The sequence below is a fragment of the Myotis nattereri genome, assembly GCF_964212035.1.
Source record: "Myotis nattereri genome assembly, chromosome: 2".
NCBI lineage: Eukaryota > Metazoa > Chordata > Mammalia > Chiroptera > Vespertilionidae > Myotis > Myotis nattereri.
The window spans coordinates 139,723,555-139,735,578 of NC_138076.1; the positions used below are offsets into that span (position 1 = coordinate 139,723,555).

At 35.1% G+C, this 12,024-nt stretch overlaps 1 protein-coding gene across 1 annotated transcript in view; it reads right to left on the minus strand.

The window, feature by feature from the left end:
- Positions 1–222: 222 nt before the first annotated feature.
- Positions 223–12,024, minus strand: part of OTOGL (otogelin like) — a gene marked incomplete at both ends in the record, with an annotated part of 144,967 nt that continues 133,165 nt past the window's right edge. The window contains 6 exons of the mRNA XM_081084691.1: positions 223–423; positions 1,055–1,134; positions 5,313–5,358; positions 6,793–6,912; positions 10,756–10,860; positions 11,298–11,476. Coding sequence (XP_080940817.1) covers positions 223–423; positions 1,055–1,134; positions 5,313–5,358; positions 6,793–6,912; positions 10,756–10,860; positions 11,298–11,476 — 731 coding nt within the window. The remainder of the gene's footprint in view (positions 424–1,054; positions 1,135–5,312; positions 5,359–6,792; positions 6,913–10,755; positions 10,861–11,297; positions 11,477–12,024) is intronic.

The window sequence follows — 12,024 nt, forward strand, 5'->3', positions numbered from 1 at the left end:
AGGTGAACAACTTAAAATAATTTACTTCTCTAAAATTGAGTAAATTAATACATCTAATTTTCCATGGGAATTGTGTATATTTTTGTTAATTGCTATATCCCAATAGTCTGAAAAGTACATGATCAGTAAATAGTATAAATCTGCCCAGTGCCTAAATAACAGTGCTGAAAGTTAACTCCATTTGATTGGTGATGTTGCATAGAGTTCTTGGAATCCACAAGTCTAATTCCACTGGCATGTGCAGTCTATAGGTTCCTGGAGCGTGTACATGATCTCGGTGCCATTTCCCGAACAAAACAGGGGCACCGTCAGATTCCGCACTCCATTCTCACGACAACACTTACAGAATCTTAGGTGGCTCTCAATGTTGATGTTATATATGGTGGCGGATGGGCATTTTCCATCACAAGATGCAACATTTATCTGTAAGGAGAGATGAGAAAAAAACTTTAAATTTAAAAATCTGCTTACTTGATTTTACTAAGTCAAATGAAAGCAAGGCTTTCTTATCACTTTACTCTCAAGCTTCTCTATGTTAAAAGGTTGCAAAACATACCAGGTTGAAATTTAGTAACTTAGTTCCATGGTGATACCTAGGACAGCAATGCTGACATAAAGTATGAAACATGCTCACATAACTAGACAGGTGCCTGCAATATATTAACCATAATCTAATGAGTCTATTGTAACCCATATTATAGCATGGCTCAAGTAGACTGTGGAATTGTATGGGTCATATTAAAGGAGGTAAAGTTAAAACCAGGACTATTTTTGCTGAGTAAAATTGCATAGTTAAGAAAATATGTAGTCAAATATATTTAGATTCAATGTCCATCTCTCTGGACTGCTGTTATCACTTCAGAACTTTTGACTACTTATGCTAAGAATAATTCACACTTCTTCACAAAACATTTTAATATTAGAATTTAAGAATAATCTCAAAGCTAAATATTGTGTTAGAATTTTGTTGGCTTACAAACTTATTAGTGCTGTGATACATATACTTTGGAAAGACACATGCCCTTTATGTAACAAATGATATTTTTCCACTTACAGAGCTTTGACTTATACAGTCCTGTTTCCTTATAACTGATTTAATAATCACTTTCTGGCATATTCTTTCTTCTCGTTTACCTGATAAAATAGAGAATATATTTATTCATTAAAAGGCTCATGCCAAATTGTTTCTTAATTCCATTAATATGAATATATTGAAAATTGATGTTTACATAAAATATATTCCTATATTAAGAAATATTTAAAATTTCCCTCATATTTTATGTTCAGTATTTATTTTCACCATCTAAATAGATGATCTCTTATATTTTCTAGCTTCATACTTCTCTTTACCTTATTGTCAGAATAATTACCATACTAACAAATCAAAAATATTCTACACATACAGTAAAGCTAACAGTATAGTATGTACCAACCTCTGTGTGGTATGTAGATAAATAGATAGATAAAATGTTTATTACATGGTATCTAAAAGTAAATATACACATAAATAATTAAAGCATCTATACATATACTAGTATACATAAATTTATTTTGAAATTAAAAACTAATAGATTTAAAACCACATTATCCTAATGTATATTAATAAAATATCAAGTATAAATTGAACTACTTATCAACCATGATTAAATGTATGGATGAGTGATGCTAATTTGATTTGATGGTTCTGAAATGATCTCTTAGGAGTTCAAATGAAAACACTTTCTAGTAATTAATGACATATTAATATGCCTCTATGTGGGTGATGGATTATCACTTGGCAATACACCAAGAATATTTATTTCACGCTGTATGTAGTAGATATAACTCTGAATCAGGCTGCAAAAGTCCAAGATTTTTTTGCTCTGATACTAAGTTGTTTTGTCATTCTGCTGATTTACCTTGTTTGCAAAAGGCTGGGTTTGGATTTCAAATGGTTTTAGTCACAAAATTATTTTTTAATTAAATACTTCTGTGAAATCCCAACATGTAAAGTATATCAGAGCTAAGCTATGCTGGTTCAGGTAAAGATTACCTGAAATTAAACTGTCCTCCTCAAGGTCACCCTTGACCTTTAAATTGCTAAAATCAAGGTCACATCTCAGTTCTCATTCTATTTGACTTCCCAGTAGTATTTGACCCAGTCCATCACTCTCTTCTTCTTGATACACTCTCTACACTTGGCTTCTAGAACAGCCACTTTGGTTTTCCTCTCATCTCATTTGTGGCTTCTCCTCTACCTCCTATGCTTGTTCTTCTCCTTTCCCTGATCTCCCACCTACAGTGTGACCCAAGGCTCAGTGCTGGGGACAGAGGGCAGGCTGTTTGTACCTTACAGTGCTTTCACTCAGTCGTTACTTCATGCAAGTTTAAGAATAACTGTTTAGAAAGAAAAAATCTTTAACATCGCCTGTAAGGTACCTTACCCTCTTCTTTCTATCACGTTCATCCTTGTGCTATAGCCACACCTGCTATTTCCTTTGCTTTCAACACTCTTCATTATTCTGGCGGACATTCAGTCTCCATTCAAATGACACTTCATTACAGAGGCCTTCTTTAACCACTGAAGTTAGCAACCCTGTTCCCTTCACTCTCCATCCCTTTTATTCTGCACTATTTTTCTTTGCATCACTCATCACTACCTGACATAATAATATGTATTTATGTGTTCATTGTTTCTTCCACTTCTTGATAATATGCACCATGCGTACAGATACTGTTTCATTCACTATCACAGTGCCAGTGCTCAAAGACTGTCTGGTGTGTGGTAGGCACTCAATAAGAATTGGTTTGATAAGTCAGTTCATTTGATGAATGAAATTGGGACAGCATCGATTTAGTTAGACAGCATAAACTTGTGTGTACCAAGAAGCATTCCTATTCATTCTCAGAGACTTCATTGTAACACATTTTGTTTAGCACAGCACCTGTGATAGTATCCAATACCCACAGTCTCTCTGGTATAGCCTGGTCACACAAAAGCAGACTGCAGACAAGGGTTCTCTGATACCAAAGCTGAAACTTCCTTACAAGTCCTTACTCATCAGATAGGAAAAACTGAGGTGACTTTTTACTATTCTGCAGCTTCAAAGAGCTTAGCAGATTTGAAAGGCCCTGGGACCAGGCGTTAGGCAGCCCTTCATCTATTATTGATGAGTGTGATCAACTTTTCTGAACCTTCATTTTCTTTTCTATAGGGAGAGCCATCCCTATCTTCCCATCTAGCTCTCAGAACTTAGGAAGATTAGCTGTAGTACTGTTCCACAATGGGCTTACTAGAGTGTCTATGTGTGACAGGCAATAAATAGTACTAATACGGTCAGTCACACAGATCTGTCTACCCTCAGATAACATAAGTATACTCACCTCTCTAATAATTAACATGGAGTTACAGAATCCAAGCGCTTCACATTTGCTTATGATTCTATCCTATATCTTATACCTAAAGAAGAGTCTAGAGTAGACTGAAGAAGCAGAGGAAAAAGACATATAAACTTCCTCAGATTCTGGAGCTTAATTTCATTCCTTGGGTTCCTGATACAATGACTACTGGCTATACATTAGTTTATGTACAATTCATAAAATACTGAATTAAAAACTACTTTTTTTTCTAACAGAAAAAAAAATTAGCATGTGTCTAAGAGCTCCAGTAACTAAGAATGTGTAAGTGGCATTATCCTATTTACAAAAGTCCCAGCAATAAAAGCTGTTAGGGGTTGAAATATTCCTATGAGCCTCAGAAATGACCTTATTTAGAGATGGGGTCTTTACAGAGGTAATCAAGTGAAAATGAGGTCATTTGGGGAGGCCCCAATCCAATCTGACTCATGTCCTTATAAAAAGGGGAATTTGGCCCTAACTGGTTTGGCTCAATGGATAGAGCATCGATCCCAGGTTCGATTCCAGTCAAGGGCATGTACCTTGGTTGCGGGCACATCCCCAGTAAGGGGTGTGCAGGAGGCAGCTGATCGATGTTTCTCTCTCATCCATGTTTCTAACTCTCTATCCCTCTCCCTTCCTCTCTAAAAAGTCAATAAAATATATGTTTTTTAAAAAGGGGGTAGGGGCAGAATTTGGAGACAGATACACATACAAAAGACCCAGCGTGAACATGAAGACAGCCCTCTACAGGCTAAGGAGAAAGACCTGCAGCAGATCTTCCCCTGAAGTCCTCAGGAGGAACCAACCCATGGACCTCTGTATTTTGCACTCCTAACCTCCAGAACTGTGAGATGATACATGTCTAAGTCGCCCAGCTGGTGGCACTTTGTTAAAACAGCATTAGCAAACGAATACACTATCACGTTAGATGCCAGGCCATCTTATGTTGAACTCTTTTGTTTGTTGTGGTAAGTTTGTGTGTGTCAGATTTACATACCATGTAAATAAAAACTGCCATTCTAGCCTAAAACTCCTGTTTTTATCTTGAGAAAGTCATAAACACTTTAAAAAGAAAAATAAAAGAAAAAAATGGCTGCATTAATACCTCTCTATTCTATTTCAGTCCTTAAAATCATTAAAAATTACTATGAACCCCAGCTGGCATGGCTCAGTGGTTGAGTGGTTGATAATATACACTATGCATACAGATACTGTTTCATTCACTATCACAGTGCATGGACCTGGAGGTCATGGTTCAATTCCAGTCAGGGCACATGGATGGATCCCCAAGGTAAGGTGTGTAGGAGGCAGCTGATCAATGATTCTCTCTTATCATTGATGTTTCTCTCTCTCTGTCTCCCTCTTTGAAATCAATAAAAATATATTTTTAAAAAATTACTATGAAATAAACCTTATCATTTGAACTAATATTGTGTGTACATACCTTTATCAAAACAATTATTGGGAAGTTTTACATTTAGGATTTAAATGTACTCATTAAATTAGAATTTCTCAAATGTATCATACAGAACCATAGACTTGTCCCAATAGGTTTGGGAAATACTGCACTTTGCCCTTCCTGGAGTCACAATGACCTTCTCATCATAGCCTACTTACTATTGCATAGTTCCGCATGTACCAAGTAAATCTGACCATAGAGCACTTTTAAACTTAAACCCATTAAAGTCCTACACAATACCTTTGGGGAAATGCAACAATAAAGAAATTTCTAATATTTAAATTAAAACTTAGAGAAACACGTTACTCAAGGAAGACTAAATTACAAAATAATCAGCCACGACACAAAAATATTTAATATGCATCATACAATTTGTTTCCCTCCACGTGTCATAAGAACTGAATTTTACAAGAGAAATCATAGGACAATTAAAAGTAATCTATCAAATTAATTAATGTAATATGTCTTCACTTACAGATCTTGCAACAGCCTTCATTATAAAGCTTTACAACTCCTTCATTCTACGAAGAGAGGAGAAAGTCAAATCTCAGTGTTTATTTCCTCGTGAACTAGAAATAGAAAACTAACTCTCTCAATATTTTTATTAAATATCACAAAGTACTTTATAGGAAAATTATTGGAATCTAACTACTAATAAGAATTCCTTTTGTAAAAAATGTAGGAGCATATATTTAAAACATTGTTATTTCTTTATTCATAATATGAAAGTGTAAAAAGATTAACTTCCTTAAAAGAACACTACAAAATTTTATTTTTTTTAAGAATTATAAATTTATTATTACATCTGCTGGCAGAAGGGCTGAGACCAACATGGCATCAGCCCAAATTTTTAAATACAAAAAAAATGTCTTACCAGTAGAGACGATTATATTTTTCAACTCTACAAAATAATATAAGCTACTCTATAAGACTAGACTGAGTTTCTGATATAGTCGAATGTTAAAATGGTGTATCTTTTTTCTTTAATATTTTACTATTTAAAAAAATCTCTACTTCAGAATGGCTTCTGCCTAAGGATAAATTAAGAAAATTTTATTATCTTTTAGAATTATTACAGTAACTTTCTAGTTGCTTTCAGTAACTTGATAATTACAATTCAAATTTTAAAATCTGTGAATTAAGATGATGTCTAAGATTCTTTCCAGACCTGAAATTCTATTGCTTTAGTACATATTTTATCTACCTTGCCAGCTAGCGAGTTATCCGTCATTACTAAAAAAGGACATTTTGAAAAAAATTAATGAGACTGTTATTTCTCTACACTTAGAAAATACTGCCCCCCCACAACAGAGCAAAGCTTACTTTTCATTAGGGATCATTACCTATTAAATAATTAAAGCTACAGATAATCTTTTTTAAAAATTGTATTACTTTCACATGGAATAGGAAGCTGTCCCAGCAACCTTCAAAGTTAGTAATAAAAAGGCAGAAAAATTGTATCACTTTTAAAAATCTGAGAGAACAAGGAATTGGGAGAACAAAACGGAAGGACCAGCTATGACCCGTGCTCAGTTCCACAGTGGCCTGTGCTCAGAGGAGCTAAGGCAAATTTCACTCAGGCCAGCATGCATTACATCATACATCTGGCTGTGTGTTTGAGAAAGAGAAAATCAGTCAAGCTCTGATTGATACGTTTATTGATCCATATTGAGAAAGAGGCTTGGTGATCAAATGATTTTCCAGTAATCCTTTATCTACATATTAAAAACCCAGAGACAGCATAATGTGTATTCAGGGAGAGTGAAAATTATTTGGAATACCATATATTATTCAAAATGAAAAACTGAGGATATATAACAGAGCCTTTATGTATACATGAAAGTAAAACATTCACCAAAACAAATAAGCTACAATGTATGCATGACCTTGGAAAACACACTATTTTCTAAATTCCGTTTAATACTAAATGTTCTTAAATATAACAAAGTACAAACCATTTTGCATTCAGTCTCATTGAAAGGGGGGCAGACCATACTGTAGTTCAGAATCATTGTTCCTTCATCAGTCCTGACACATTCATATGTGGTACAGTTATAGTGCCACATACTCCCCTCCTAAAAATAAAAGAGAAAGTGTCTGTTTTACTATTGAAATCTGCTAAATTTCTGAAGTAAAACATTTCCTATCCTACTGAATCAAACGGCATGATGCAGAAAGCTTTTTGAGTCATAAAACGTCCATCTGGAAGTGATTAAAATACATGCATGGTGTGTGTGTGTGTGTGTGTGTGTGTGTGTGTGTTTGGTTTCATACTAGAACTGACATGTAAATGTAAAGTAAAGCAATAGGGAGTAAAGAAGCAAAAGGTATTTGTTTCTACTACAAAATTATCTAATTTGATCAAGTGTCAAATGTCTTGCTCTCCTGTTTCCCTCACTAATTATAAAAAAACAAATCGTATTACGTAATACACCTCCTTTCTTGAGGCTTGTTTATTCTTCCTTCCACTCCCTTGTCAGCAAAATATTTAAAAAACTTCACATGATAGTGATTATTGACTAATGGTTCTAGTTTTGTATACCTTATGGCTTTTTAAAAATCTATTCCTAGTCCTTTAACTTTTAAACATAATAACTGTTTATTTCACTCCTGATGTCAGAATTCTTATATAGAAATAAAGTCTGCTAGCCAAGCTGATTGTGCTCAGTGGGTAGAGCCTCAGCCCAGGGACTGAAGGGTCCTGGGTTTGATACTGGTTTAGTTGCAGGCTTGATCCCCAGCCCTGGACAGGTCTCTCTCTCTCTCACATCCATGTTTCTCTCTCTCCCCCTCCCTTCCACTCTCTCTAAAAATCAATGAAAAAAATATCTTCAAGTCAATAAACAAAAAAACAAAAACAAAAAGAAAGAACGTCTGCTAAACATATTTATTACATAATTATCCTATATAATAACAGCCTAATATGCAAATCAACTGAACTGCAGAACTACTGACAGAATGACCGGTTGCTATGACGTGCACTGACCACCAGGGGGCAGATGCTCAACACAGGGGCTTCCCCTAGCTTGCAGGCCCCAGGCCAGCCAAGGTGAGTGCCAGTGGGGGGCCCCAGTCGCCCCGCCAGTTGCCCCACAGAGGAGGCAAGCAGCAACAGTGGGGGGCAGGGCTGGCGAGCAGGATCACCCCAATCGCCCCACTGGTTGTCCCACAGACGGAGGTGACTGGCGGCAGTGGGGGATGGGGTTGGCCGACAAGCAGGCAGGACCAGCCTCCCTGATTGCCCCGCTGGTCGCCCCACAGATCAGCCCTGATTGCCGGCCAGGCCTAAGGACCCTACCTCTGCACAAATTTCGTGCACCAGACCATGAGGATTAATAAACAAAACAAACAAAAAGAAAGAAAGTCTGCTAAACATATTTATTACATAATTTTATATATATATCTAATATGCAAAGTGTCCCCTCAGGAGTTCAACCCTCCTGGAGTTCAATTGCTCACTATGATGTGCACTGACCACAAGAGGGTGGCTCAGAATGAAGGACGGTCCTGGCCAGCAGCTGGCTGCCAGGGAAGGGAGGCCCCGACTGCCAGCCAGCAGCCACTAGGGACCCTACCCATGCATGAATTTCATGCACTGGGCCTCTAGTTGTGCTATAATTGTTGATGTATATTTTTATAGTCTGGACTTTAAAATGTTAGTCAAATTCTGGCTTGAAGATTTCTTGTGGACCAGTAAAAAATTTTAACTAACTTCCTCTTTCTAAATTTTATTTTAGTTTATGAATAGCTTTGGGTCTTCTATGAGTCTTAATTGGAAAAAAACCTAGAAGTCTAGGTGTAAAAGGAAATTAAATATTCAAATTCAAGAAACACAGTAATATCTTATTTGTCTGAAAAAAAAATTAGTTGTTCCATAGAAATTAGATTTCTAGAGAACTAAAGCTTACCTTGGAAAAGGCCAAGAATTGTGTATATTTACCTATATTGCATTGCTTGTGTTCTCAAAAAAATATTCTGAACATAGTTTAATCTTTTATTTACATTTCAGGGATACCACCATGAATATTAATTACATACACCAATGCTTCCTGGATTACCAATATCTATAGAGTTTATGTTGCCCTTTTATTAAAATCCCCCAATTACTGTATTTTTTTCTAGTATTTTCTGATTCCTTTTCTCTCACTGTCGCCTATGTCTCCTAATCATTTTATAAGCTTCCTTTTTTGACTCACTCTTTTAAAAATATATATTAGAAAACAAAAATACTGCTAGGATAAACAGGTAAACAATAACAATAAAACTACATAAATCAATAAACACTGTTTTGCACATACTTGTAAAACAATAGGCTATGGTATAAAAACATAATTGTTCATTTTTCTTATTTAATAAAATGTACAGGATAGAAAAAGTCCTTTTATTTTGGGTATGTGAGCAATCTCATGTAATTAAGAACACCAAAAATAATATCTACAGATAATTAAACTATTAATGGAAGAAATGTAATGATAGCAATAATAAATTGGAATTACCTTCAGATAAATTATAAAAACAATTTGTGACCTTCCTAAAACTGACCAAAGCACTAATAAAATTATAAAGTTTCATTAAAAATTCTAGGGAAGAAGTAGGACAGTCTGCAAACCTATATAGAGTTATTAGGAGATAAAGGGGGAATTCTGAACAATAATAATTTTTCTGTATAAAGATGTAGTATAGCATATTTGTTGCCCTGGTCTGGTGTCTGGTGGCTCCATTGGTTGGAGCATCAAACCATGCACCAAAAAGGTTGCTGGTTCGATTCCAGGTCAGGGCACATACCTAAGTTGCAGGTTCAACCCCCTGGAGGCAACTGATTGATGTTTCTCCTCACATTGATCTCTCTCTCTCTCTCTCTCTCTCTCTCTCTCTCTCTCTCTCTCTTTCTCTCTCTCTCTCCCTCCTTCCCTCCCTCCCTCCCTCCTTTCCTTCCTTCCTCTCTCTAAAATCAATAAAAACTATTCTCCAGTGAGGATTAAAAATGTTTTAAAAACTAAAATTTAAAAAAAAATGAAAATGTGTCAAATGACCTAAATCTTTACTCATATATCCACTGGAACCATCAAAAGCTGAAATAAAGTGCTAGCATCTTGAATTTCAGATTTCTATTCAAGTGTTTCATTCAAATGAGTAAATAAAATAACATTGTTCTTTTTCTTTGTAATGATTAGAAATCAGCATTTCTCTAAGCCCATTCCTCACATCTAAAAACTAAAAAATAAAATGCCAGGCTGATTCAGTGGTTGAGCATCGATCTATGAACCAAGAGGTTGTGGTTCCATTCCCAGTCAGGGCATATGCCCAGGTTGCAGCCTCAATCTCCAGTGTGGGGCATACAAGAGGCAGCCAATGGATGATTCTCTCTCATCATGGATGTTTCTATCACTCTCTTCCTCTCCCTTCCTTTCTGAAATCAATAAAAAATATATTTAAAAAATAAAAATGAAGCCCAGCTGGTGTGACTCAATGGTTGAATATCAACCCATGAACCAAGAGGTCACCGGTTCAATTACTAGTCAGGGCACTAATTATGGGTTCCATCCCTGGTGGGGGGTATGCAGGAGGCAGCAGAATTGTTGTCTCAATGTTTTTATGTCTCTATCCCTCTCCCTTCTTCTCTCTAAAATCAATAAAGACATATTTTTTAAAATGAAGATCTATTATAAAATAAGTTTGAGAAATGAGTTAAACATGGTTCTTTACAACAGAAAGTATCAGGTAGTTTACAGTGTAACTGTATCTTGCCCACTAAAAGCATGTTGTGTATGGGTATGTTTATTGTATGTAGAACTCTCTGTGTGTATTTGTGTGTTTGTGGCATTTTGAAAACTTATTTAAGAATGTCTTCTTCAGAAAGTAGTAGCATAAAGAGTATCCCCCAATGAACATATTTTTAGAAAATAAGGAATTCATACCTCGTATATAACTGATGTCCCATTTTCCATTTGAAATTTGCAGGATACATTTTTGCAGGTACCACAACAATCATAATCACTTGGAGATGGAGTATATACCTGGTGCTGTGTATGATAATAATACATTGAATAAGCCCCACAACAACACCAATATATAATTAATTAGTTCTGAAAGTGCTTCCCAACATAAGAATATGCTCTCTCAGAACATCTATAAGCATTTCGAAGGTTGAATTTAAAGCACTTCATATAAGAATTGACTTTATATCGCTATAATCTTCACATCTACCAGCCAAGATTCATCAAGCAGGTATAACAACTTCAGGTTAAGTAAGCTGTAGATAATAAGACTTCTGAAGCTCAAGGTCATACACAGGAAAAGAAAAATCTGTAATAGGTAGATATGTTACAAATTAATAGATTATTGAAGAACTATTCAAGTATATATTTTTAACTTATGCAGTATTCCTTAGCTCAGATTTTATAGCTGCCATTTTAAGATTGATTAATCCTCACCAGAATGACTTATAAAGAATACTTACAATGTCACATTCTTTTGAACAATTCACCACTGTGAAATTCAGAGTGTGAAAGCCTGTAAGGTTATCTTTTTCTTCCAGACACTCTATTGTATGACAAAAGTCCCCTTCCAAATACTTTATCATAGATTGGCCAGGATTCAATACTGATACTTCTTGAAATACACACACATCATCTTTTTCTAAGAAAAGAAAAACAGGCAACATAAAGTACAATATTGAGTTTTTAATTAATCATTTAATGGGGTTTTTATTTAAATCTATGTTTTCATTGTGATGTGCAATTTTTCCAAAGCCAAAATAGACCTTCACCTTTACATGTTGTTAATAACTCAAGAGTTTACTTAATAATGTGGCATATTTATTCCTTAACATATAACAAGAAATTGATCTGTAAACTCAACTGCTATTCACTGATTGAACTTCCTCCAGAAGCTATATTTTATAGTAGATTCCAGAATTTTAGACCTACGAGATTGTCAAATTACTTGTTCCCTCTTCCAGAAACATAACATGACAATTTTGGGGAGTCAATATAGATGGAGGCAAAATCTAAATTAATAATAGTATATCTCTTCATGATGGGATTCTGTAACATTTAATGTTCTTTAATTGTTATTTTGAGAATAAATTTTTAATTTCATTGTGTTGCAAAATAAATAGTCATGTAAATCATACTTCATGATGAAGGCAACTGATACAATGTGCTATCATATCATTAACAGTGGCA